Genomic DNA, 27,937 nt, shown 5'->3' on the forward strand with positions numbered 1-27,937 from the left:
TCTAGAAAAGATTGATTTTTTTGTGTTGGTTAAGGATACCAGGAAACATGGAGCAAAGATGAGAGAAAGTAGTTAGGTAGCTATAAACCATCATCTAACTGAATGGCGGAACAAGCCTTAAGAAACTAGATAATCTATTGATGTTGTGCGATATTCAGTTGTTCAGCACTAGTTAAAATTTACCAATATTTTTGATGGTGTTGGCATGTCATGTACTAAGCCCTAATTAATTTCAACGCAGCCACAATGGTGGCCATAATCAAAGGAAACAACCAAGAAAAGGATATATCTTCTCAAGAACAGAATCATCCTGACTGCCTGATAGCAGTTGAGAGAGACCCGGAGAAACAGCATTTGCCAATTTCTTTTCCAATTTGAAATGGTACTTGTCATCAGGAGATGAAATGCTTGTACTGTTATAATAAATTGTTGGTTTTGGTGCCTTTTCCCCCCCTCAAGAAATTGAAGCACAGATTGTTTTTTCTCCCCCCTCCTGTACCCCCGATAAAGAACCTTATCCAAAAGCTATACATGTTTTGAAATCTGAGTGCACTGCTCACCAGTTTCTGATCATAGTCTTGCCAGGCGGACTGACAGGCAGCTAAGTAGTTCAGTTGTGTCTGCAGTTTCATTCTGGAACAAGATGCTAAAAATGTACAAAAGTGGGAGTGCATTTGGCACACCATCTACCAACAATTGCCTGATATAATTCCAAAATTAGGTGCACACTTACTTGAAAGGCATTGGATAACCAATTTCCCAGTTCTCAGGTATGCCTCCTGTTTTCTACCTGTCTTTTATGTTTCCATTTGCCTACTCATTCCTGATCTGCATTTTCCCCATCTCCTAGTGTATCTGCTTTAAAAGCTACAAAATGTGGTTGGAGATTAGAAACTTTTGCAATGGCTGCCTCCACTGTTCATCCACTAGTTTACCAACACACTGCCTTATTAATGCTATTTAAAATGCAAAAAAAAAATCAAAAACTTATTAACCAGTTGACTGTCAGCCAACTCCATTTTTTGTAATAATTTTTAATGTGTATTTGCTAGACAAGATACATTTTATCAAGGTTTTTATACTTACACTCATCAGATCAGCTCTCAAGCAAACCCAGCCTCTCCTCATAACGGTGAGGTTTTATCTCCGGCAACATCCTACTGAATCTCCTCTATACCCTCTCCAATGCAATCATATCCTTCCAATAGTGTGGCAACCGAAGCTGTACACAGTATTTCATCTGTGGCCTGATCAATGTTTTATAAAAACTGGGATTATCGATTACACAGACAAGAAAGAAAAGTACATTGCATTGGAAATCATTACTTTACTGCATTGATCCACATCCAAAAATAATACAAATTATAAAGCACATTTTACAGTAGTCAATCCAGGAGGACAATACCAAACTTTAAAATGTTACTTGAGTATAATAACAATTTCATTATATGTAGATTAACAATCAGTGGATGCTGCAAACACAGCTAATAAAGACAAGACATATAGACATGCTGGTTGCAATATGTTACTCAACTGCTTCAATTTGGTGGTTTGAAGAAAAAAGGATCAGGAAGACAACTGGACAATATTCACAGACTCCACAAGTTACTGTCAGACTGTTTCGAAACTTTTTCTTAACTGGGAAAGTGTTAGTTATGGATACAATCCAGCTTCATTACACTATGCTCTATTGTCAATCCCACTTTGACAGCAATGTTGAATGGAGACTTGCAACATTAAAGCACCAATTTTTTTTTAAATCTCTAAGATTTTAATTTTAAAGTGAAGCCATAATTATCCAAGTCATCTTTAAGGGTGAAATGTAAACAGTGAGTCATATTTATACATATTTGATAGTCTCAAGTTACATACAAGTTAAAATCTCAAAATATATTTTAATTAATATACTTCTAATTTTCAATATTTGATTAATTACTCCCTTTGTAGCTCAAAAATAATGCTGGAGAAAAATGCACTATATATATATAAATATGCATACTCATTCACAAAATATACAGAATAGAAACAAAGGGTGGAGAACTAATTCATAAATTTAAGGATATATTTTGAAGGCCAACAATTCTTCTGAATGCATATTGTTAAGAGAACGCAGGTCAGGTAATTTCAATAGGAGCTTTGTAAAGATGGAGGATTCATTTGGATGATTTTTCATAATTAAGGTTCTGAGTGCTCGAATTAGAGTTTCTTGCAATTGCTCAACTGAGTTAACGTTTTCTATTCCTGAACGATCTAGAAGAGAAAACAACAATTCAAAGTCAAACAAAATCACCAAGCATGTTAAAGGTGTTTCTGCAAGGAAAGTAAATTCAGCTACATTTTATTTTTAATGTCTAAAATGTAAGCAAAGCATCTGTTTTACTACAATGCAGAACAAATATAATGAGAAACTGGGCACGTCACTGCCTGAACTTTGGCAGAACAAGTGCCTTAAGAGCTCTAAAGTAGCAACTGTGGTTTGAATTATGCAAGATGCCATATGGGTGCATTGGTAGGCATTCTTTGGAAATAAAGCACATGTTGGTGGATGAACCAAAGCTAATCAGATAAGACAAGGTTTGCAGTAGGAGGCCAGGTTACCCAGAATATTCAGGGATTTCTCCGATTTACCCTATGAGAAATACCATAAGAGGAGTTGAATCTAATTAAGTTCCTAACGCAACTCCATTTTGGACAGCAAATACATCATGTAGGTGTGCAATATTAGTCATAGAGATGTACAGCAGGGAAACAGACCCTTCGGTCCAACCCGTCCATGCCGACCAGATATCCCAAACCAATCTAGTCCTACCTGCCAGCACCCGGCCCATATCCCTCCAAACCCTTCCTATTCATATACCCATCCAAATGCCTTTCAAATGCTGCAATTGTACCAGCCTCTACCAATTCCTCCGGTAGCTCATTCCATACACGTACCACCCCTCTAAGTGAAAAAGTTGCCCCTTAGGTCTCTCTTATATATTTGCCCTCTCACCCTAAACCTATGCTCTCTAGTTCTGGACTCCCCCACCCCAGGGAAAAAAAACTTTGTCTACTTATCCTATCCATGCCCCTCATAATTTTGTAAACCTCTAAGATCATTCGTCAGCCTCCAATGTTCCAGTGAAAACAGCCCCAGCCTGTTCAACCACTCCCTATAGCTCAAATCCTCAACCCTGGTAGCATCCTTATAAATGTTGTCTGAAGACTTTCAAGTTTGACAACATCTTTCTGATAGGAAGGAGACCAGAACTGCATATAATATTCCAACAGTGGTCTAACCAATATCCTGTATAGCCGCAACGTGACTTCTCAACTTCTGTACTCAATACTCCGACCGATAAAGGAAAGCATATCAAATGCCTTCTTCACTATCATATCCACCTGAGACTCCACTTTCAAGGAGCTATGAACCTGCACTCCAAGGTCTCTTTGTTCAGCAACACTCCCTAGGACCTTACCATTAAGTGTATAAGTCCTGCAGCACCTCGCATTTATCTGAAATAAACTCCATCTGCCACTTCTCAGCCAATTGGCCCATCAGGCCAAGATCCCGTTGTAATCTGAGGTAACCTTCTTCACGTCCAATACATCTCCAATTTTGGTGTCATCTGCAAACTTACTAACTATATCTCCTATGTTCACATCCAAATCATTTATGTAAATGACGAAAAGTAGTGGACCCAGCACCGATCCTTGTGGCACTCCACTGGTCACAGGCCTCCAGTCTAAAAAAATCCCTCCACCACTACCCTCTGTTTTCTACCTTTGAACCAATTCTGTATCCAAATGGCTAGTTCTCCCTGTATTCCATGAGATCTAACTATTCTATCAAAGGCCCCTCATCATGGTGCAGATAGATGCGGCAGCTGTCCACGACCTGTCTCTCACTTAGACAATCATATTCATGAGTAGCACAACAGCTCTCGGAGATTTTCCTACCAATAACAAGTCATCATGTCAGAACAGATCACCAACTTCAAAGCAGAGCTGACCCAATTGACAATGACGTAAAGACATGGTTTTGCAGTCCATTATCAGAAGGGCGATAGTTTGCTAATTTCTAAGTTCCTTCATCTCCCTCCTTCCACATATGGATAAGGGTGATGATGCTTGCCCAAATGGATTCAGACATGTAGCCAGACAGTTCTTACAATTCATATACTTCCAGCAAGATCTGGTGGATCAAGTCCCACAAGAGTTTAATACAACTCAGCTAGTAACTGTTATTTCCAGCTAGTAACTAGTTTTACTCTTTCCAAAAGGGCTCAAACATCTTAGTCAAATCATCCAGAGTTAATGGTTGTCCAGACTCTCTTGCATACTGTTGCCCAAGATAGTCATGGTAGGGGATTCATGTTTTACAGTCTGATATAAAAGGATTTGCTGATCATCTCAATATCAGACTGCAATGAATTTATCGAGCTATCGTCTTCCTTCAGGTTGCTCTCTCTCTGTCTCGACCTTATGTAGGTAACACGTATGTTTCATTCTATTCCATTGAGCTGCAGACTCTGAACCAGAAACTGGTGTTTGGGGCTTCCCCCTGCCACCTGACCTCCTTGCCAACCCACCTCATTAGCTGCAGCCCACCCAGATACTGCATGCTTTTCTGGAGTTGGCACATATCCTGCAGTTCCTTACTTCCTTCCCACTAGAGTCCTGAAGACTCAAAGGAGGTATTCAGAGTTCTGCAAATTTAAAACCTTTTCAACAGACTTATGTTTGGTTTCCATGTCCCCCAGCCAAGCTTCTGTTCTTCCTGTACGTGACAGTCAGCCAGTGGGAAGCAGTTGGAGAATATGTCAGTAGATCTAACAGTGAATGCACAAGACAAACAGGCAGCCTCTCCGGAATGAATAGACCCATTTGGTCTCTACCAAGCATATCTACGCAGTGTTCTATCTGCAGCATGGTGGAATCGACAAAATGGGCCAAAGAGCCTATTACCGTGCTGCAGACCTCTATGATTCTACACAGGGTTATTGAAGACATTGAGAAGCTTGTTAAATGTCTATTAGAAGTCTGGACGGGTGTCAGAAATTGGGGTCCCCTTTAAACGTGTGATCATTTCCCTACTTCCGGTGTAGCACGAGGCCTCATTTAACACGTTACAGCACTAATTAACCTTCCACAAGCATAAAGTCATTAGGTGCCTCACTTCCATTCATAAATGTAATATTTTCAAAAATAAGGTTGGTTCTTAGCAGGAAACTAATCTTCAGATGAAGGTAGCTGAAAATGTGTTGCTGGAAAAGCGCAGCAGGTCAGGCAGCATCCAAGGGACAGGATAATCGACGTTTCAGGCATCAGCCCTTCTTCAGGAATGAGGAAAGTGTGTCCAGCAGGCTAAGATAAAAGGTAGGGAGGAGGGACTTGGGGGAGGAGCGTTGGGAATGCGATAGGTGGAGGGAGGTCAGATGGAGGTAGGCAAGAGAACAATGGCCAACTGATATTACGAGCATTAGTCCCATGGTCAATGGCCAAAAGGGCTAAGACAATCGTTGGCACAGTTAAGTTACCCACCCATAGAAACGGCATATCAGCAAGTGCTCGGGGCAAACAGCATCCTCATTCAGGCAATCCTTTTGGGTGGTCCTCATCAGGCGGTCTTTATAGGCTGTTTTTTCCCCGATGGAAGATGAACCAGAAAAGGAGGAGAAAGAGTTCCCTGACACCTTGGCTGGAGAGTTGGCTTCTGTTTTTACAGCCTTTCAGACTGACAGATTCCATGTCAACGGCCTGCTTGTCCCCAGATATCAATGAATTTCTAAATATTGTACACTATCGTTTAGCATTTTAACTTACGCATCATATCAAGTTTCTGAACAAACTTAATTAACTACTGGATAATTCTCTCGTATTCCTTATTTGTACTGGCTTAAAAAAGCTCTCCCAGCTACATTTTAAGAATTCTTATCCCTCTAAACCTATCACACTGTGACTAACCAGTTAATGCTGGGGATGTTGAAATCCGCACTATCATAGCCTATTACGCTATGTTGCCTATCTTATCTTTCTATTTCTCACAGACTGTTTTGTGGGTTGGTAGTAAACACTCAACATTGTGAATGCTCCTTTTTGGTTTTTACGTTCTCGACAAATGGCTTCATTTGAGCTATATTCTAAAGATATCATCCCTCCTTACTGTTATAATAGATTCCCTGATCAATATTGCCATACTTTCTTTTACTTCCATTCCTGTCTTGCCTGAAAACCCTATATCCTGGAATATTGAGCTACTAATCCTGCCCCGCTTTTAACCTTGCCTCAGTGGCAGTAATGACGTTATATTCCTACATATTAATTTTTGCCTTCAACTCACCTGCCTTGTTCGTCAAACTCCTGGCATGAAAATAAACATCATTCAACTTTGCCAAATTCTCGTGTCCTAACTGGCCTATACTTCCTATAATGTTTTGAATTGCTTGCTGTCTTTTCTAGTTCTGGCTGTGGAACGCTTTCAGCTGAACCTTGTCTCAGAATCCTATACCCTTGCCAAGATAGTTAAAAGCTTCCCCAGCAGCACTATACTCATTAGCAAGCACCACTGAAAGTAATTCATACAATACTATCTTTGAGGTCACTTCCAATACAGAGGAACCTCGATTATCCAAACATCAATTATCCAAAAATCTGATTATCCAGGACCTCGTGATCTCCTACGATAGAAATATTACATCAAAGACGTGTTTCCTATGCTGATCACGCCTTTTGTTTACAGTGATTAAAAGTGAACTCTGCTTCCTGCAATGCTGCCAGAAGAGTCCTGGACATCGAAGGGAGCCCAGGCACCATCTCCAAATGACTGACCTCCCGTCCTCTCGCTCTTTCCCCACACTTTCCCTGGAGTTCTACACAGTGGTGTACCTTAAACCCAACCTTCTCCATATAATCTCTCCAACAGTGTCCTTTACAGAGCAAAGAGTAGCAGTAAAAAGGTTGTGTGCGCGCACGCATGCTATTTGGAGACTCACCCCCTTAAAAGGCGGCAGCAGCTGCTTTGTTGTTGATGTCCAGTCCGGCTGCCAGAGAGGGGGCAGGGGGTGGGTGGTCTTGGGGGCAGGTGGGCAGTGTTGGATAGGGCTAGGAGGTGATGTTAGACAGGGTTGGGTTGTGGGTGGTGTTGGACAGGGTTGGGGGCAGGGGCTCGCACGCGGTGTGCTGCTGCCTAGTGTCCTGAACAGGGAGCAGACTTAAATAGAAAACTCTGAGCCCCAGAGGAAAGGCATTTAATTGATTAACCAAATAATCAATCATCCGAACAAGACAGTGCCTGCCCATCTTGTTCGGATAATCAAGGTTCCTCTGTAGGTACCACTTTTCTGCATGCCCCCCCCTTCAGGAAACCCTGCAATCATTGAATGTCAACACACCATCTTGGATTATGAGTTGAGTGAGAGAAAGAGAATGAGAGCATGTGACTGAAAAAGCACATGTGCATATGAGGGAACTATTCTATGAGTGAGGGTGCGGTTGTGTGCCTGTGTGTAGGACAGCATAAGGACATAATGACTGAGCATAAGGGCATTTAGGTTGGTGAGGTTTAATGGGCATGAGAGCGCAGATGGGCTGAAGTGAACAGGTGAGTGGCAGAACAACAGGAGGATGTTTGTGAATTAGCGACAAGTGCACAGCAGTGAATGTGAGAGTCTGCACAAAATGTGTTTGTGCATGTAGGTTCAGAAAGTAATCAGGAAAGCTAATGGGATGCTAGCCTTTATTATGGGAGAAACTTAATATAAAAGTAAGGATTTTATGCTTAAGGTAATTGGTGAGACCATGTACAGTTTTGGTCTTTTTATTTACACAAAGAGAAGTAGAGCATTTGGCCCTTTGAACCTACTCTCCATTAAGGATGGATGAAAATGTATTAGAGATGGAGGAAAATGTATTACAGGAACTTTACTAGATTGTTATCTGGAATGGGCAAGGGATCTTACAACAAGAGATTAGAGTTCAGTGGAGCGTGCAGTGACTTGACTGAAGTTTCTAAGCTCTAAAATGATCTTGACAAGGTGGACATGGAATTGTTGTTGAAGCTTGCCGATGAATCCAGAATTAGGGGACATGCTTTAAAACTGGGAGTCAACTTTTTAGGGCAGAGACGAGGATTTTTATTTCCTCTGAGTTTTGAGAGAATTTGCAATTCAGAGTGTGATGGACATTGGGTCAGTGAATATTTTTAAGGGGAAGGTAGATAGGTTCTTATTAGGTAAGGGACGCAAAGGTGATTAGGGATAGATGGCAAAGTGAAATTTCAAATACAAACAGATCAGAAATCAACTTATTGAATGGTGAAGTGGTGGATCAGGCCCAAAGGTCCTACTTTTGTTCCTAATTCATATGTTTGTAAGGTGGTGCTAGAGGGGGTAAAAGGTACATAAGTACACAGTTTAGAAGGTTATAAAGGTATGGGATGAGGGGAATGTGGGATGAAGAAGGATTAAATAGGAGACTAACAATATCCAGTGTTTCAGCCCACTGTTGATCACAGCTTAAGCAACAGACATCTTAATAAAAGTCAGCAGCACCTATCCAGGCAGTAAGACATTTGGAACACCTGTCCCTCCCTTTGAGTAATTGTGCATATTACCAATCTATGAGATACACGTGCAAACCTTGCAATGGTGCCAACTGTCTGAAGGTGAGGTGAAATTTATGAATGTTAGGAAGCCTATTCAATAGATTTTTGGTAGGGAATAAAGGAGTGTGGTGCTTTGAAAGAGTTTGAGGCTGCTGACACAGTTGATAGAATACAAGATTAGAAGATGACATCCGACCTTCACCACTTGACAGGTCACTGAACTTGTACGTTCTTGGTGCTTGATTTCTGGTGTTGAACTTCATGCCCATTTGTTTTCCACTCAATCTTGGGAGTCTCCTTCTCAATTTTATGCATAGGTCAACTGTCCTCAAAGGCAGGAGAGGAAGGAGGAACTTTATTCATTCACATGGGTGTTGTGGCTGGGCCTGTATTTATTGCCTGTCCCTGTTTGCTCTAATTCTCTCTTAGGTTAGACTTGCTTCTATTTGCAAAGTCTACTGCAGTAACAATGTACTGCATTAACAATTAAGCGACATAGGCTAGGATTTAAAGTGGTGCTATATTGACCCCTGCTAATATATTCAGGCAAAGAGAAGTTACTACATTCCAATGGGCAGGTAGTGTAAAATTGGTATGCTGCCTGTGTTTTAAGCATGGGATAATGTCACATTCTGGTCCCCATAGCCACTTTTAGAGGCTTCCCAATTTTAGTCTGCATTGCCCAACAATAAGAAATGCAAAAGGTCAGAGAAATGATGGCATCACAACAATAAGGACAGAAATAATTTTTTGAGGGGTATTAAGAAGGTAGTTAATATATTTTCTTGGCCTGTTTTAGTTTTCAAATTATTTATAACTCACAACAGGAAAAATACATTTTCTACAGAAATGACATAAAAGTGGCATTCATGTACATTTCTAATGAACATACATAATTATAGCAGCTATTCTTACCAGCAGAAACCAGGACAACAGCTGTAAACAGGCTCATTTCCTCTTCACTCAGCTGCAGGGCACCAAGCTTCTCACTAAACTCAAACATGGACATCAACAAATCACCTGCTCCCAGTAACTGCAACTCTTCCATGCCGTAACTTTTTCCACTGAGAAATGTGACTGTGCGCTCATGTACATCAAATAAAGCAGCAAAGCGTACCATTAATACCTACCAATGATAGAAACGGGTATTAATTAGCACATCATTCAGAAAGTCTCTGGACATGGAATATCTAAAATTTCACATTAAGAAAAATAATTTCAAAAAGTACAATTTCAATGTGAAATATTTTCCGGGACTGAGTTGCAATCCTAATGTTAGCTTAAGTTTCAGCTCAGAAACAAAATTGCGATCACGGCAGGACGCTGGACATGATCTTCCCGGAAACAGCCAGCTGGAAAGAAGTCCTGTCCAATTATGGACATTAACTGTATTCTAACATCAAGATATGTGGAAAGGGCCTCGAGCTTTGGCTGTAACATGGACATAGCTGAGGTGTCAGTAGCAATGTAAGTGGTGCCAAGGAATCGCCTTAAGTGCAATGACTGCCATAGTAACGCTACTATTACTACACTAGTGGAGACATCAGTTTGCAATGAGATACTTTTTTGCTTGTGAAAACCTGAGCACTACTATTTAATCCCAGCAACTTCAGAAAAAGGGGCTCATTTGCAGCTCAAACGTTCTGCTTTGCAGCCACGTGGACCCATGTTCCATTTTCAGGTTGCTTTGGCGTCCTCTCATCCACTTTCCTGCTCTTTCCTCAATTCCATTTTGATCAAGATTCTCTTTCAACTTTAAGTATACACAAGGACTCTGCCCTCACATCTCTATATGGCAAGGGATTTTTAAAACTCAACTCTCAGTAGAAATTCCTCCTCATCTCAGTCTTAAGTTGGCACCATTTTGAGACTATGCCCTCTAGTCAGAGACTTTCCATGAGGAGAAACATCCTCAAAATTTACCTTGACAAGCTCCTTAACAATCCTATATGTTTAAATGAAATAATCTCATTCTTATAAATTCCAACAATTAGAGCCTCAACCTGTTCAGTCTTTGCTCATAAGACAATCTCTACATCCCGGGGATCATCCTCTAACCTTCTCTAAACTGCCTCCAATAAAATATTTCCTTAAATAAGAGGACCAGATCTTCTCACAGTACTCCAGATATGGTATAACCAGTGGTACACATGCAGTAAGATTTCCCTGCACTTACACTCCCAAAACCCTTTAAATAAGGAAGGTTGGTCCCAATTGCCTGCTGCATCTAGATGCTAGTTTGCTGTGTTTCATGAACAAGTACCAAGTCCCTTTGTGTTACAGCTTTCTGCAGTTTCCCCCCTTTTGTTCTCCTTTCTAAAATGAACTGCAGGAAATTAGCTACATGGTACAAATTTATTAACAGCATGTGTACATTGAGATTGGAATGGTGCTGAGCAACACAGGCTCATAATCTAAAATAAATCCATTCATTTGCCTTATCACAGTTTAAAAAAAGAGCATAGTCACAAAATTCTGGAATCCTGATCTGCTGTTGGAAGGTGTAGTGGGGTGCCCCTCGCCTTGGCCATGAAGGTAAATCTTTATTTGGCCCACAGCAAAGGTTCCTTACCAACTGCAAGGATTTTCATTCAGCCTAATGTGACCACACAAGACATAGAATTCAAAATTTTCGAGAACTTTCCCAGTCACACTGAAAAACAGAATTTGGGTGCAGGGATGGTGGAAGACACGGTCATCTGCCTACAAGAAGGTTTGATTGGTGTTTTCCATGGGAGGTTTTAGAAAGGTCTCCTTTCTGCACTTTTGAGTGATCCCACCAAAGTTCATCTCTACCATCCCACCAGAATTTCTACCCCTGTGTTCTATGTTCTAATTGCAAAATCATAAGTAGAAATTCTAAATAAATGTGTACTAGTCTTCATACTGTTCTTACCAAACCACTCAAAACAAAAAGGCCTTGGTTTGGCTCCTGATGTACTGAGTTACCATATTTATCTGTGGACTGATAATGGAGTGTCCACAGCTAGGAAATAATAATTCATTGTCCATTTGCTCCCATTTAAAAGAATGACACCTGGAAGGTGCTTTGCTCTTGCTCTCACATCATCCTACAATAATCAAATAGCCTTACTCACCCTTATGCACACATGAAGTATGTCTACTCATTGACTTTAACAGAATGAAGAAAAGATGTGAAATGTGTATATTGTATTTATATAGTCAAAACACAAAGACTGTTTAATACTGCTGAATTCACAATTTCTGATTTCCCAGTGCCTAGATAACTGAAAAGTATTGTGAATTTTTTAAAACTTCTGTACGTACCTCAAATGTTCCAGCTTTAAGCAAGCTAACTTGGTCATGTTGGGATAGATCTTTGAATCCTGGAATACGTTTTGCAAATTCTACCACTTCTCTAACTGCAGGTGTAAAGCTCATGGAGAATTCTTCCCAGATTTCCTGTTCTGATTTATTGGGATTTACATAAGGCGACATACTCATCGGGCACACCTAGCCAAGACAAACATCAAAATTCAGTATGAAAACCAGAAACTGAAGTTTTAACTAACAAATAAGTGTTCTATTCAAAATGTATAGGAAGAAAATAGTGATCTTAAATAAGGAATTGTAAGAATTAAAGATTGTATTGCAAAGTATGAACTCAATTTTTTTTCTTAATATCAATAGCTGATCTCAATACAGAACTTTCAAACAAATAAACATTCCAATAGGCAATCACGTTGCAATAAATGAATGATCCTTTTCTAAGCATAGATAGTGTATTTACCAGATGCATTCTCCTTTCCGTGGTACAAGAATGGTCAAACATAGCGTTGTTTTGAGAAAATCCATCTTCTGCAATTGCATTTTGAGTATACTCATTCAAAACAGTATGATAATGCCTACTTATGAATCTATCTGACACACCATTTGGGCAAAATACATGGTTATTAATCTTATTTGTGTTAGAGATTTTGTGCTGGTTTGCATTGTGAAAACAGTGGCTTCCATTGATGCTATTTGTAGACTGATCAATTATCCAATTATCATCACTATTCTTCTGAGTACTCTTTCTGTTCTGGAGCTTCTCAGCTTCCAGCATTTTGCCCATTTTTTCTTGAGTACAGTAGAATGTTTCCTTATGGGCTTTGGCCACTGTACCAATTACATCATCTTCAATGTTTTGAAGTTGTTTATGTTGTAGTTGTGAAGAAGCAATCTCATCTTGTGACCCTTCAGTCTGTGAGTAGCCGTTCAGCTGATTATTCATCATCTTCTTCATTGCACTTTGCATTTCAATCAACATTCTCTGCTTCTCACGTTTAGGAATGCGCCCAAATCGAACAGCTGTAACAGAATATCCCAAAGATTTTCAACATTGTACTGGAACAATTTGCATTGCAAACTTACCTTCCAATAGTTTTGAAATATGGTCATATCTGATGTATGTGTTGCCATAATTATACTATTGTAAGTATTGTTCCTATCTGCAATGGTACTCACCATCTCGGGACATGCCTACAGCTAAACACTTCTTAAAGCGGCATTGCTGACACCGGTTCCTATTCATCCTCATTATGGAACAGTTTTCATTTTTCAGGCATTTCTTGTATTGGATATTCTGCTGAATGCTCCTTCGGAAAAATCCCTGCAAGAACAAATGCAAAACATTCCAGCTAATTCATATTTTTAGAAATTGCAAATTTATACCCAATTGCCTGTAGCCATAGTTGTTCAAGCCTTAATAGTTTTAAGCAATTGGAATGTTAGTCAATTTGTGCTTTTTAAAGAGAAGTTGCTAATGGTACAAACTCATTAAACTGCTTACTATTTATTTGCAACATGACAATTTAACAAACATAGAACATTTTTTGGTCAAAATCTGCATCTTTGAAGTGGTAAGCACCAGAGAAAATAATAGTTTTTTCACATCCAAGGCTCCAGGCTTATGAATAATAATTTCTCACATACATGATAGATGTAGGGGAATAGGTCTGAGTGGGTTGCTCTTCGGAGGTCAGTGTGGACTTTTTGGGCCGAAGGACCTGTTTCCACACTAAGTAATCTAATCTAATCATAAAGAAACTAATTTTTCTGCAAAAATACTTTAGAGCAGAAATAATTAACCTCTTACAAGGCATCAAACTTTCCTAAGGATCAACAAACATCTACTCACAAGAAGTACGAGACTCTAAAGAGTCAAATTAGAAGAAGTGAGTGAAGCACATGCTACCTTACGCAAGCGCTTTTTGCAAATATCCACTTGAAAGAGTATGATAATACTTATGAATCCATCTGTGCAAATACTAGATGAAATTTGTTAGTTTCCATTGCAAAGTAAAGTGGGATATATTAATTTAGACTGCTGTTAGAAAAGCTGGCGACCTCCCCCGTATATACTGTACATACATTCACACACACGAAGCAGCATTTTTAAATGTTTAGATCAACTCAAATTCTGTTTTGAATGAAAATCATTTTCTGGAGACAGTCCTGGGAATGAGGTATTGTGACTCCGGGAAGATAAAGCCCTTAGAACATAAGGCATCCGTTAGCTGTCCTGCAGTCAGTCAATATACTGTACGCTTGGCCAGGATCCAATTCACATCGTTCCTACCAATCTCCTATTTCAGCTGAGAAATGGTGTACTTAGAGGGTCTTTAACTTATGTAGACTTCAAGCCTGTGGAAAGTGCGTATACTTCACATTGGAATCAAGAAGCATGGAAAGGATACAGCAAAGCTTAGCAGAGAAGCTTTAGTTATTTAGAAAAGCTTAAAACAAAATTGGGCTTTCCTTACCAAATGAAGTGAAAGAGGAGCTTTCCATTTTGCAGAAGTATCTAACAGTAAATTGTTCACGTCTGCTGATTTGAACATTTATATCAAGAAGGATTTGATGCAAAATTACATTTGAAATTAAAAGAATTTAAAAAGGTTAAAAGGTTTTATTTTCAGAAAGACGATTAAAACATGGAGATATTTTTACCGCAAGTAGTTATCAAAACAGAATCTCTACCTTTTAAGAGAATTAACTGCTTTATTTGAAAAGGAAGAATATTAAATGAGGAAATGGAAAGAAAATAAGATTAAAGTTTCAGTTGAAGTGCTAGCATCAGAACAAGCACAAGCCAAATTATGTATTTCTGTATTTTAATACTAATTCTTAGTTCAGTCCTAATTATATCATGCAATATTACACTTAGACTGAAAATCAAATTGCAAATTTCACCACAACGTGAACTGCTATGGTTATTTCTGGAATGAACTCACATGTTAAGGAGATATTGGTTTGTTGATGCAAGTTAAAATAGCTTCAAATTTAATGCTATAAGTTTCAGAAGGTGGCTGCATGAGTGCAGGGGGTCCTGATTTAGAAACATCCAACTTATGAATGCTTGTACTTAGGAACACGATCCCACATAGAGGTGTAATTTCAAAGATCCGACATACGAACATTTTCTGTGCTTACAAATGGTTACTTCACATTGTCCAACATTGTGTTCCAACTTGTATCAAATCAACTTGCAATTGGACTCAAGACTAAAATTTGGGGACTACCTGTATTCTAATATACTTGAAGACAAAGGAAAGCAGACTTATTTTATTGGAAAACAAGTGTGCTTCTTACTGTGAAAAGTCTTCATAGAAATGCAAGTCTATGCTATCCTCACTTTGCAAAAATCTAATTTGTTATTTATATGTTTTAGAAAATAACTTTTGATTTAGCAGTTAAAGTTTGAACTGTAGGAAAGTAGGGAAACCAGTAAAACTTCTGATACAAATCCAACTCAAATAAGCATGAAATCAACACATTTAAAAGGTGACTTGTGTTTGAGTGTGCTGAATGTAAATTAATTTGTTTACATTTCTGGTTGAACCAAACAAAATATGCAACATTGCCATACAGATAATAATTTAGAATGAAGCCTTGACCAGAGTTGCTTTTGTTTGCATGTGTCTGTCAATAAAAACACAGTTATGTTAGTGATATTTTCAGGAGCAAGTGAAGACTGCAGATGCAGGAATGAGACCTCATTCCTAATGCCCGAAATGTCGATTCTCCTGCTCCTCAGATGCTGCCTGACCTACTATGCTTTTCGATAATGATATTTTTAGATTTGATCTTGTGTAGGCTGCTACTTACTAAGTAAGGAGAGACAAGGGAAATAAATATTAGCCAGTGAGGCCTGAACTTCAAGCAGAAGAAATATTAATTTTATTATTCAACATACAAAATGCAGACAGGGCACTATTTCAGTTTGAACCTCGAGGGAAAAGCAGGTGGAATATTTGCTCCAGCCTTCAGCTCATGGAAGAAGTCTATGATGCTCCCCACCAATTGTTGTGGGAGAAAGCATTCAGTTTGGAAAGCTATAGGCAGATGGCTAGGTATTAAGCAGCAGCAGCAAAAAAAAAAGAGGCATACACAGTATAATGTCTTTACAGAAAAGATAAGAGTCAAGTAGGCAAAAGCTAAAGGAAAGATATTCTTGCAATCTAATCTCCAAATAGTTGGAATGCTGAGAAGTATTAATGTGAATGCAGGACTGTAGTATATCTTTGGATTAAAAAGTGTGTGAACCTTCAATATTTCATAAAATATACAGAATATTTGCTTCCCCTGTCCTCCATCCTATCAGAGTAAAAATACACACGATGAGTTAATCACATGTAGAGTCATACAGCACTGAAACAGACCCTTTAGCCCAACTCATCTACACCGACCAGACAACCCAATCTGACCCTGTCCAATTTACTAGCATTTGGCCCTTATCCCTCAACTCTTCCTAGTCATATACCCATCCAGATGTCTTTTAAATGTTGCAATTGTACCCACCCCCATTACTTCCTCTGGCAGCTTGTTCTCTACACGCACCAATATCTGAGCGAAAACATTATCTGCCAGATCCCTTTTAAATCCTTCCTCTCTTACCTTAAACCTGTGTCCTCTACTTTTGGATTCCTCTACCATAGGAAAAAGACCTTGGCTATTCAACCTATCAATGCCCCTCAATTTTGTAAGCCTCTATAAAGGTTACCTCTCAGTCTCTATTGCTCCAAGGAAAAATGCCCCTGCCTATTCAGCCTCTCCATATAGCTCAAACCCTCCAATTCCAGCATATCCTTATAAATCTTTTCTGCACTCTCTCAAGTTTACCAACATCCTTCCTAAAATTGTATGCATATACCAAAAGTCATCTCACCAATGTCCTGTACAGCCACAGCCTGTTATCCCAACCGCTATACTCAACACTATTACCAATGAAGGTAAGCATGCCAAACACCTTCTCACCACCCTGTCTACCTGTAACTCCACTTTCACACCTGCACCCCAAGGTCTATACAAGCATACCACCTATATTCACATCCAAATCATGTGAAACAACACTAGTCTAAGCACTGATCCTTATGGCACACCGCTGGTCACAGGCCTCCAATCCAAAAAGCAACTCCCTGCTACCACCCTCTGTCTCCTACCTTCAAGCCAATTTTGTATCCAATTGGCTAGCTCCTCCAGGATCCTGTGATCGAACTTTACTACCGGTTTACCAATCAGGACCTTGTCAAATGCTTTGCTGAAGACAATATAATCAATGCGCAACACTCCTGCCTTTATCAATCATCTTCGTCACCTCTTCTAAAAACTCACTCAAATTAGTGAGACAATTTCCTATGCACAAAACCATGCTGGCTATCCTTGATTAGTCCTTGCCTTTTCAAATGCACATAAATCCTGTCCCTCAGAATCCCCTCCAGCAACCTATCCACCACTAACTTCAGGCTCACCAATCTATAGTTTCCTGACTTTTCCTTACATAATGGCATCACGTTAGCCACCCTTCATTCAGACTTCCGACACCTCATCCATGGCTATCAATTTAACAAATATCTCAGCAAGTTGCCCAGCAGTGTCTTTCCTAGCTTCCCACAAAGTTCTGGGAAACACCTGGCTATAGTGTTTAGTCAGTGGTGTTTTTCTTTTTCGTTTTAATTTCTCTTTATGTACAACAAAGTTTGTCTTTGTTTAAAAATACAAAATCTTGTGGCACGGTGTTCTGAGTGTTTGGATTTCTTCTACGAATGTCCTTAATGGGATCTTAATATTTCACATGATATGAGCCCTGACAATTTAATAAGTCCACCTCAAGGAAAGACTTTATTCTAAGATACAACCAAAAACATTTGAAATAACACAGATATGCAATAATAAAAGGCCAGGGAGAGAAAGAATTCTGAAAGGCAAATTTGGGAACTGAGCTAAGAAATATGTATTTGCACAGGGTGTAATTAACAAAGCCCAACCATCTTCAGCTGCTTTATCAACAGCCTTGCCACAACATAAAGTCAGAAACGGGACTGTTTGCTAACAATTGCAATATTCAATAATATACCTCAGAAACTGAACCAATCTATTCCCTGTTCTCGGCAGCATTTCAGTAAGTCTCAAAATAGTACTCTCACATGCGCACACAGCCACACACATTACTTTTTACTGCAACATTTTGACAAGTTCCAGGACCATGTTGGAGAGATTATTTGGGGAAGGGGAGTGGTTTCAGGTACACCCCTGTGCAGAACTCTAGGAAATATGTGGAGAGGGCAGGTGATCAGTCATTTGGCGACTGTGCCTCAGCAGAAGCTAGGCAAGTGATATTGAATATTACTTGTCCACACTTCATATGAGTAATAACCACCTCCAACACAAAATAGTCTAAACACTGTTCCAAGCATATAACATTTAGCATTGCTTCTCACTGCCAACATTCTCAGGATCACCACTGACCAGAAACAGGAGTGGACCTGCCACAGAAATAATTTGACGACTGAAGCAAGACATTCTGAGAGAGTAACTCACCTCCTGACCAGCTCAAGATGAGAGTGTGTTGCTGGAAAAGCAGAATCCAAGGAGCAGGAAAATTCATCAGATTCCTGATGAAGGGCTCCGGACCAAAACGCCGATTTTCCTGCTCCTGGGATGCTGCCTGACCTGCTGTGCTTTTCCAGCAACACATTCAATCCTGACTAGCTCAAGCCTAAACACCAACTACAAGCACAAGTGAAGAAAACGATAAAATACTCTGTACTCAGCCAGATGAATACTAATTCCAATAACACTCAAGAAGCTTGACACAAGGTAGCACGAAACCTTCTTCAATAATTACAGGTGAATAACCACCCAAGCCCTCCATGAGCATCATGCCTTGACTGCAGTGCGTACTACCTGAAGGATACGCTGCTGTATCTCATCAAGGCTTTTTCAGCAGCACCTCCTAAACCTGAAGAGTCATCTAGAAGAGTCCAGTTAGAACTGCACCATTTCCAGCTCACATCCCTCTGAGCTTGGGCTTATATCATCGTTCATTCATCATCTCTGTTAAAATCTTAGAATTCTTTACCTATGAGTACTGCGAAATGGAAGTTCACACGGACTATTACCATTTTCTCAGATGCAGTGAATGAAAATAATAGTAATAGATGCCAATCTTAATCTTTAAAAGGATGCACTGAAAGGAAAGTTGAATTTACAGTTATAACATGCCTAACTAAGAGTAAATTACACCTAATAATTGGCTGGAGTATGAACATTAAATTCATTTTCTATTAATAAATCATCATTCTGCAATAACACAATACAGAGGAACCTCGATTATCCAAATATCAATTGTCCTAATTTCAGATTATCCGAAGAAGATCTCACAGTTCTGATAGAAACGTTATGTCAAAGTGGTGTTTCCAACTGATCATGTCTTTCGTTTACAATGATTAAAAATGAACTCTGCTTACTGAAATGCTGCCGAGAACAGTCCTGGACATCCTTGGAAGCCCAGGCACAGTCGCCAAATGACTGATCACCCGCCCTCTCTCTCTACATATTTCCTAGAGTTCTGCACAGGGGTGTACCTGAAACCACCCCCCTTCCCCAAATAATCTCTGCAACATGGTCCTGGAACTTGTCAAAATGTTCCAGTAAAAAGTAATGTGTGTGGCTGTGTGCGCATGTGAGAGTACTATTTTGAGACTCACCCCACCAAAATCAGCAGCAGTCTTGCTGTTGGTGTCCAGTCTGGCTGCCCGTAGAGAGTGGCAGGGGTATCAGGGCGGTCAGATCAGACGGCGGACACAAGTTGGGGGCAGACGGAGGCAGGGACTCGCGCACAGTGTGCTGCTGCCTAGTCTCCTGAACAGGGAGCGGACATATCAAGTGCTCACTGTGTTAATCCAAGTGAACTGATGGGGGCGGGGCGGGGGGGGAGTAAGGCTTCAGCAATGCTGCAAGCCCCTTACAAGTATGAGTTTGCTCAGAAACAATCCCTGAAACAGAGAGAGGGAGCAAGGCAGGCAGAGCGAGGAAAAAGGAAACTTCAGAAAACTCAGCCCCAGAGAAGAGGCATTGAATCGATTAACTGCATAATCAATTATCTGAACGAAATACGGCCCGTCCATTTCATTGTGATAATCAAGGTTCCTCTGTAGTGTGAGATCTCATTCCCCATGGAACTATGGGAGGTTTGCAACATGCCAGAAAATGTATTAATTATACCAATTCAATTAGTAATCCAATAAATTTGTAGATATTATTCAGACTATATTAAGTAGAAGAATTCTTAGAGATGTCATATGATTATTTATTAAAATTTACAGAGAAACTATACCTTACCTTGCAACCTTCACATGCATGCACACCATAATGGAATCCAGATGCTACATCTCCACAGACTTTACACAGAAGGATCATGCCATTAATTTCTAAAAGAAAGCACATACCCAATGGATTATAATAGCAGAAGTGGCCTAGCAATCATAAAATCAAGTTTATATATGTCTGTTTTAATTAAAAATTTTTGGATGTCAAAACATACTAGCTCTGTGATTAAATTTTAATTACAGCATTATCCACTCACTAGTAATGCCGCTGGTACATTTGCTCAAAGGGCTTGTGTTTGACCCATCCCCTTTAGTTGAACATGCAAGCTGAATGTTACTGGAACTTCCTAGTTTCAATGGACAGTTATCAGCAAGCATGTCATTGGAGTTAATGTGGTTATCAGATACAAAACTGTTAGGTGATGATGGAACAGAAGACGAGACTGACTGGAAGCTGTTCTCCGAACTGTCACTGTGGTAAGAGACAGGACTACAACTGGAACTTGATGAACTTATATATGCAATGACACCACCTGCATAAAAAGAAATAAAAATGAATGGTAGACAATTATAAAGCTAAACAAATAAATTAGAAGTTATTCATGTCTGTTTTAAACTTTCTTTTCACACATTTTATTTTCCTCCTGTCCCATTAATCCATTTAGTCTGAAAAACTATGGAAGCCAGAGTTGAATCACATTTCCTTTAGAACCATAATTAAAACCAGCAGGAAGACAGTCAGCCCTTTGAACCCATGTTAACTCTGAGACCGTAAACCAGTTAACCTTATGCATTGTTTTATCTCTTGTCCGTGGCCATATGATCATTTTTCCTCAGGTATCCAATTCTGAGAGTCATGGTTGGCTCTGCCACCACCACCACTTATTCAGTAAGTGCACTGTAGATCCTAACCACAGGTTGCACCAAAAAAGGCATCTCATTTCACTTTGATGAAAGAACCAATCACCTTAAATTTGTGCCATTGTTCTAGCTCATTCTAACAATTGAAAAAGTTTCTCTATTTACTCAATTTTGAACACCTCTGTCAAATCTCCTCTCAAACGTCTTTTAAAAAAAAAGAGAACAACCGTAGCTTCTCCAAGCTCTCATTATTCTTGGAAACATTCCAGTAAATATTTTCAAAACCCTAAGGTTGGACATCTTTCTAAAGGTGTAGTACCCAGAATTAAACAATATTTCAGTTGTAACCAAACCCACTTTAATTATGGCATTCAATCAAAATAATGATTCTTTGGGACGATATATAGACATGGCCAGCTGACTATATAGGCAAATTAGGCAGTTGCCTAAAGTACCAGGTTTTAAAGGAGCACCAAGTGTGCTATTTCAAATGCCATGGAAATAAAGGTAAAATTTCTAAACTTCTCATGTTTCTGTACATTGAATTTTTGGGGTTGCAGTAAGGTTATACAATATTTCGCCTAAGGTGCCAAAAAGACCTTTGGGGCCTGCCTTGGTATACAGACCGCATACCAGGTCATCAATCCTGTCTGTTGCTAACTCAAAAACTCAGCAAGTTAACTTTTCTTAATTAATCTTCATCTGCCTGAGTTTTTGAGAGAGTTGGTACAAAGGCACGGGTTTTGGTTGATCCCAAGTCATGGTTTGCCTTTATCACGGTCATCCAGGGTGTTAATAAAAATCATTTTGGTGCTGTGGCAGGGACAGAAACCTGACTGGCAGTAACCAAACATGGAGTTCTGGAACAATAAGCACAAAGTTGGAAGGTAATATTTTTCAAGAGTTTGAGAGGAAAGGGAAGTTGGAGAGGGGCAGCAGTTTACAAGCTCAGAGTGGATAGGAGTTTATTCTTTAGAGAGTAAGACATTTAACTGACTCTTAACTATCCTCCAAAATGGCCCACAAGTCACTCTGTTGTAACAGAAGTTGATACAATGGCCTACAGTAGCTCAAAGAGGCCGTCCATTATCTCCTCAGTGGAAATTAAGATTTGACAATAACTGCCAGCCTGACCAGCATCACCTCTTTTCAGTGAGTGAATAAATATTTTTTTAAATGATGAGTTACATCAAATAGTACAACATGAAGAAACCTTTGGCACATATTTTCTCATCCCAAAATGAAAGCTACTCACTGCCAAGAAATCAAAAAGCTTTAGCAATCTGTGGCCCAGCATTAATTTGATTTCAGACACTCCAATTACGATGAATAATTCTCACAAACTTCAAACCAGAAAGAAGATGCACTGATTATCCACTACTTTTTAAACATTTGAGAGACAAGAGTGGGGCATACATGTAAGATTAAAGTGGAAGCAAACTTTAAAAAGATATTGAATACATTTATTACTTTCATCATAATGGAGAGATTTGATATCCAATAAACATAAAATTAGCTTTACAGAGCAGAGGGATTGAACAAAAATAATAAAAAAGCTCACAGACCTGTTCAATAAGATCTGGACTAGAGGATATCCCAGTTTGTTTGAATGCAAACAAGAAATAATCATCAAGGTGCCAAATAAAGGGAAGCTCAGTGATTGCAACAAGTTGAGAAGTACAGCAATTCTCTCAGTATTGCAAGGTCTTTAGCATGGTACTCCACAAAAATTAGCAAGCAGAAGTACATGGTCGTGTTTGTGAACAAGAGGAAGGTTTCTGCAGTGGTGGATCATGCTGCAACTAGGTCATACAATCCAATAACATCAATAATAACAACATCAGAGTCTTGAGTATCAGAAGTCCTTTGATTTCAACTTAATTGATTTCAAGGCTTTCAGAAGCATCCATCAGCAATCATTCTGGTACATCACAAGTTGTACAACATTAGTGGAGTGTTATATTAACATCTTGAACACCTTATACATAATCAAGGCGAGCACAGGTACCTCCAGACTTCAAGTGATAATGGCAAGGCGGCATTAACTCCTCTACTCCTTTTGTTGAGATCATCGTGAGAAAGACAATGCTGGGTGCAGACTCTGGTATCATGTAGTAACACCAGTGGTTGACAGACTGGATTTCAAAGTTGGCACTGCTTTTTTTGCCAAACTGTGCATGTGCCAGTATATGACCACTAACTTTGACAGTGGCCTACATATCATCTGAGAGAAGATGATGACAATGATGACTGAACTGAAGCAAGGCTTCCCCATCATCACCAAGCAAAAGAACATAAACAATGTTGATTACTTCCCCGATCTAGAAAGCAGCATCTCAAAGGAGGGCGGTGTAGGTAATGAGCTCCATTCAAGAATTAGCAAATCAGTAGCAGTCTTCCAGTAACTCCAAACCTTGCAGGATTTCACCACCATCAAAATAGCTCTGACCAATCATTTCTATTACAGAGCTAACTGCAATCCACGTCAATAAAGTATGGAACAGAACTGTAAAGGCTGTAACACGTTTGGTCTTTCACGAATGTCACCCACATAAGATCTTGAGCATCAGAATCTCTCACAAGGGAAAACAGCCTCTCTACAACTACCTTGTGAAGTCTCCTAGGAATCTATGTTTCAATAAGGTCACCTCTCAATCTTTGAAATTAGAATCAAAACAGGCCCATCCTGTTGCAGCTATACAAAACTCTGGTGTGGCCACAATTGGAGTATTGCAAGCAGTTCTGGAGATTATAGGAAGGATGAGGAAGCTTCGGAAAGGGTTCAAAAGAGATTTACTAGGATATTGCCTGGTATGGAGAGAAGGACTTATGAGTTTTCATTACAGAGAAGGTTGAGAGGTGACTTAATCGAGACATACAAGATAATCAGAGGGTTAGATCAGGTGGACATCCAGAGCCTTTTTCTTAGGATGATGATGGCTAGCACAAGGAGGCATAGTTTCAAATTGAGGGGTGATAGATATAGTACAGATGTCAGACGTAGTTTATTTACTCAGAGTATTAGGGGCGTGGAAAGCACTGCCTACAACAGTTGTAGACTAGCCAACTTTACGGGCATTTAAATGGTCATTGGATCGACATATGGACAAGAATGGAATAGTGTAGGTTAAATGGGTTTCAGATTTGTTTCACAGGGCAGATGGGCCTGTACTGCACTGTAATGTTCTAATCTATTCTAGCTTTCATAAAATGATTCCTCCATACCCAGGATTAACCCTGGTAATCTTCTCTGACTGCCTCCAATGCCAGAATACTTTTCCTTAGATAAGGGCACCAAAACTGTTCACAGTATTCTAGACACAATTTAACTAGCGCCTTGTATTTTAGCAAAATGCCCCTATTTTTATTAAGAGCAGGCCATCGGCCCTTGTACCTGTTCCACTATTCAATAAGATCATGGTTGATTAGATTACTCCCCATTCTCACTTATCAAGGTAATGTTTTCCCCTCCTTATCAATAATTTACCTACTTATATATGCCTTCAAAATATTCAGACTCTGCTTCTACCACCTTTTAAGGAATAGAGTTCCAAAGTCACAATCTGAGGTTAGAGGCTGCCAAACTATGACAGAGATTAGTATGGATTTCTGCTCGGAGGGTAATAAATCTGCAGAATTCTTGACTGCAGAGGGTTGTCACAAGGTTGGTTCACATGGGAATCAACTGTTATAGGGATAAGGTATCAAAGTGGAACCAAGGAACTGGCTCAAAAGGTAGAAGACAGAGGGTGGTGGTGGTGGAGGGTTGTTTTTCAGAATGGAGGCCTATGACCACTGGAGTGCTACAAGGATCGGTCCTGGGTCCACTACTTTTCATCATTTATATAAACGATTTGGATGTGAGCATAAGAGTTAGTAAGTTTGCAGATGACACCAAAATTGGAGGTGTAGTGGACAGCGAAAAAGGTTACCTCAGATTACAACAGGATCTGGACTCGATGGGCCAATGAGCTGAGAAGTGGCAGATGGAGTTTAATTCAGATAAATGCAAGGTGCTGCATTTTGGGAAAGCAAATCTTAGCAGTACTTATACACTTAATGGTAAGGTCCTAGGGAGTGTTGCTGAACAGAGACCTTGGAGTGCAGGTTCATAGCGCCTTGAAAGTGGAGTGACAGGTAGATAGGATAGTGACGTTTGGTTTACTGATAAAGGAAAGCAACAGTATTGAGTACAGGAGTTGGGAGGTCATGTTGTGGCTGTATAGGACATTGGTTAGACCACTTTTGGGATAGTGTGCACAATTCTGGTCTCCTTCCTATCGGAAAGATGTTGCGAAACTTGAAAGGGTTCAGAAAAGATTGCCAAGCATGTTGCCAGGGTTGGAGGATTTGAGCTATAGGGAGAGGCTGAACAGACTGGGGCTATTTTCCTTGGAACGTTGGAGCCGGGGGGGTGGTTGGGGGGGGGGGGTAGAGGTTTACAACATTATGAGGGGCATGGATAGGATAAATAGACAAAAAGTCTTTTCGGGGGGGTGAGAGGGGATAGATATAAAAGAGACCTAAAGGGACAACTTTTTCACACAGAGGGTGCTACGAGTATGGAATGAGCAGCCAGAGGATGTGGTGGAGGCTGGTACAATTGCAACATTTAAGAGGCATTTGGATGGGTATATGAATAGGAAGGGTTTGGAGGGAAATGGGCCGGGTGCTGGCAGGCGGGACTAGATCGAGTTGGGATATCTGGTCGACATGGATGGGTTGGACCAAAGGGTCAGTTTCCGTGCTGTATATCTCTAAGGATGATTAGATGAATGATGGAACAGACTGGATGGGCTGAATGGCCTTCTGCTCCTTCATTTTGTGATCTGAGGTGCTAAGATGTTATCACAGCTGATCTAAGGTTCTAGAATATACTGGAAGTGTCTTTAAAATTGTTTATGATCAATTATGGAAAATTATTTATAGATGGACTAAAATAAATTCAGAGAAACACTACTTAAAACAGCACAGTGGATTTTGCTTTATGACTTCCAACTCAAAACTTAATAATCACCTACCCAATTAATAAAGCGGTCCAAACTGCAGATCTTTGCTAAGTGAGGTATAAAAAGGATGTGAACAGCCACAAATATCATTGTAATTTAATTCAGTGCTCCTCACGTTACCTGGAATTTGTCAGTACTAGGTTACTTCAGCTGATGACTCTCCTAAAAAACGTATTAAACCTCAAGAAACAGTTGTTTGCTGCAAAGTTACAATATGCAGAATACGGGGGACTGCGGGGACAACAAATCCTCAGGAGAGGCACAGACACGAAAGGCTGAACGGCCTCTTTCTAAGGAAGGCTCACTCAACGTTTTAACTCTTGATTTCTCTCTCCACGGATGCTGCCAGACCTGCTGAGCTTTTGCAGCTTTTTTTAAATTCTGCTTTTTGCCTCAGATTGCCAACATCCGCGGTTCTTTCGGCTTCTTTTGAATGCCGGTGTTGGACAAAGTCAGAAAAAAAAAACGGAAAGAGCAGCTTCCCCCCGAAGGCTTGCGATTTCAAATAAACCTGCCGGAGGAAGGGCCACCGGACCCGAAACGTTAACTTCGACTTGCCTTCACAGACGCTGCTGAGCTTTGTCAGCAACCGGTTTCTGTTTGTGTCGGGGCTACAGGATAACGTGGTGTCGCGCGACTTCCGACCTCTTCCAGCGCGAGGCCCAAGGAGTTCGAAAGCTTTTTGAAGTCTCGAGACATCTTCGCATCGCCGAAACCCCGCCAATTTAAAACGGTGGCCGTTGTGCTTTAAGCCACGCGCCTACGTGACGTTACCCAGCATCGAGTGCGACAACTGAGATCCTTCACTGTCGGGTGGGGGACAAGAGAGAGAGAGAGCGCGCGCCGCTGCAGTTCCTCGCGTGGCCACTGCCACTGCAAGCGGCGCTTCGCTGTCCTTCTCCAAGACTTGGGGGGAGGGGGAAGCACGTGCGCCGTCCTCGCGGCAGAAACTGGGTCACATAAACACGGAGGCGGCTCGGGTCACATGCGGCCGCCGCGAGCTCCCTCCCGGGGGAGGATCCGTTGTGCGATTGTGACGTCACGCGGGGAGCCCCGCTCGGCCAATGGCTGGCTGCGCTGGGCCGCGGCGTAAACACAAGGCGCACGTGGGTCGGCAGCGCGAGTCCACGTGAGGGAGCTGCAAGGTTTCGTAGCGCGGCCGGAAGGGGCGAAACTCTCCCCACAGTCAGTCACTTACTCACTCACTCACCGACCGAGCGAGCGACCTTTGTTGCACAGCGAGGGGCGGAGAGGGAGAAAAACAGAAAGCTTATTTTGCGAACGCCTCCCCCACCGCACAGACAAAAATGAAACCAAATCCTGGGGGGGGGGGAAGAGAAAGAGAAACAATACGATGCACTCCGGAGGCGCCGAGCTGCTGGTCCCTAAAACCTGCGGCAACTGTTTCGCTTCTCAAACTAATGACCGAGCACATTCTAACACATTATAAAATTTACGTTCTGAAACGCTGCAAACCAATACATAGTGTACACTCGCAACATCCATTTCGGACCAACCTTGTGTGGATTTGATTCAAAGCGCATTCACGGTAAAAGCGACAACGCAGAAAATCAAAATTTTTACCTGCACCATTGCCATCCATTGCAGTAAAGAGAAAAATAGGAAACCTCCGATTTACGCAAGCAATCTTAGGAATACATTCCTTTCCAAAACAAACGCTTTGTTTCGGAGCTTGATTTCTCCAGTTCTCCTAATCCCGACGTATCTCGTTATCGCCGTTGATGAGTTCGCGATCTTTCCGCATATTCTCAGCAAAGTGCAATGCCCTTGTCAGTACTGTACTTCAATCCATGCACCTACAGCTGGACTCCACAGCAATGACTCAGTGTGTCAGCTCTTTGCAGCTCCAG

At 40.6% G+C, this 27,937-nt stretch overlaps 1 protein-coding gene across 2 annotated transcripts; it reads right to left on the bottom strand.

The window, feature by feature from the left end:
• On the bottom strand, positions 1 to 27,935 carry LOC140480412 (nuclear receptor subfamily 1 group D member 2-like). Of its 2 annotated transcripts, none has more exons than XM_072575250.1 (8): positions 27,651 to 27,935; positions 20,454 to 20,729; positions 20,210 to 20,298; positions 13,052 to 13,196; positions 12,336 to 12,895; positions 11,873 to 12,058; positions 9,500 to 9,710; positions 1 to 2,250 (listed from the first exon to the last, which is right to left on the bottom strand). In XM_072575250.1, exons 1-8 carry the CDS (start codon positions 27,667 to 27,669, stop codon positions 2,054 to 2,056), a joined length of 1,683 nt encoding a protein of 560 aa, XP_072431351.1. In that variant the 5' UTR covers positions 27,670 to 27,935; the 3' UTR covers positions 1 to 2,053. The 2 variants fall into 2 exon arrangements, with proteins under 2 accessions (XP_072431351.1, XP_072431352.1); XM_072575251.1 differs by lacking the exon at positions 27,651 to 27,935 and adding an exon at positions 22,623 to 25,438.
• Positions 27,936 to 27,937: the final 2 nt, after the last annotated feature.

The sequence above is a fragment of the Chiloscyllium punctatum genome, chromosome 8, assembly GCF_047496795.1.
Source record: "Chiloscyllium punctatum isolate Juve2018m chromosome 8, sChiPun1.3, whole genome shotgun sequence".
NCBI classification, from domain to species: Eukaryota; Metazoa; Chordata; class Chondrichthyes; order Orectolobiformes; family Hemiscylliidae; genus Chiloscyllium; species Chiloscyllium punctatum.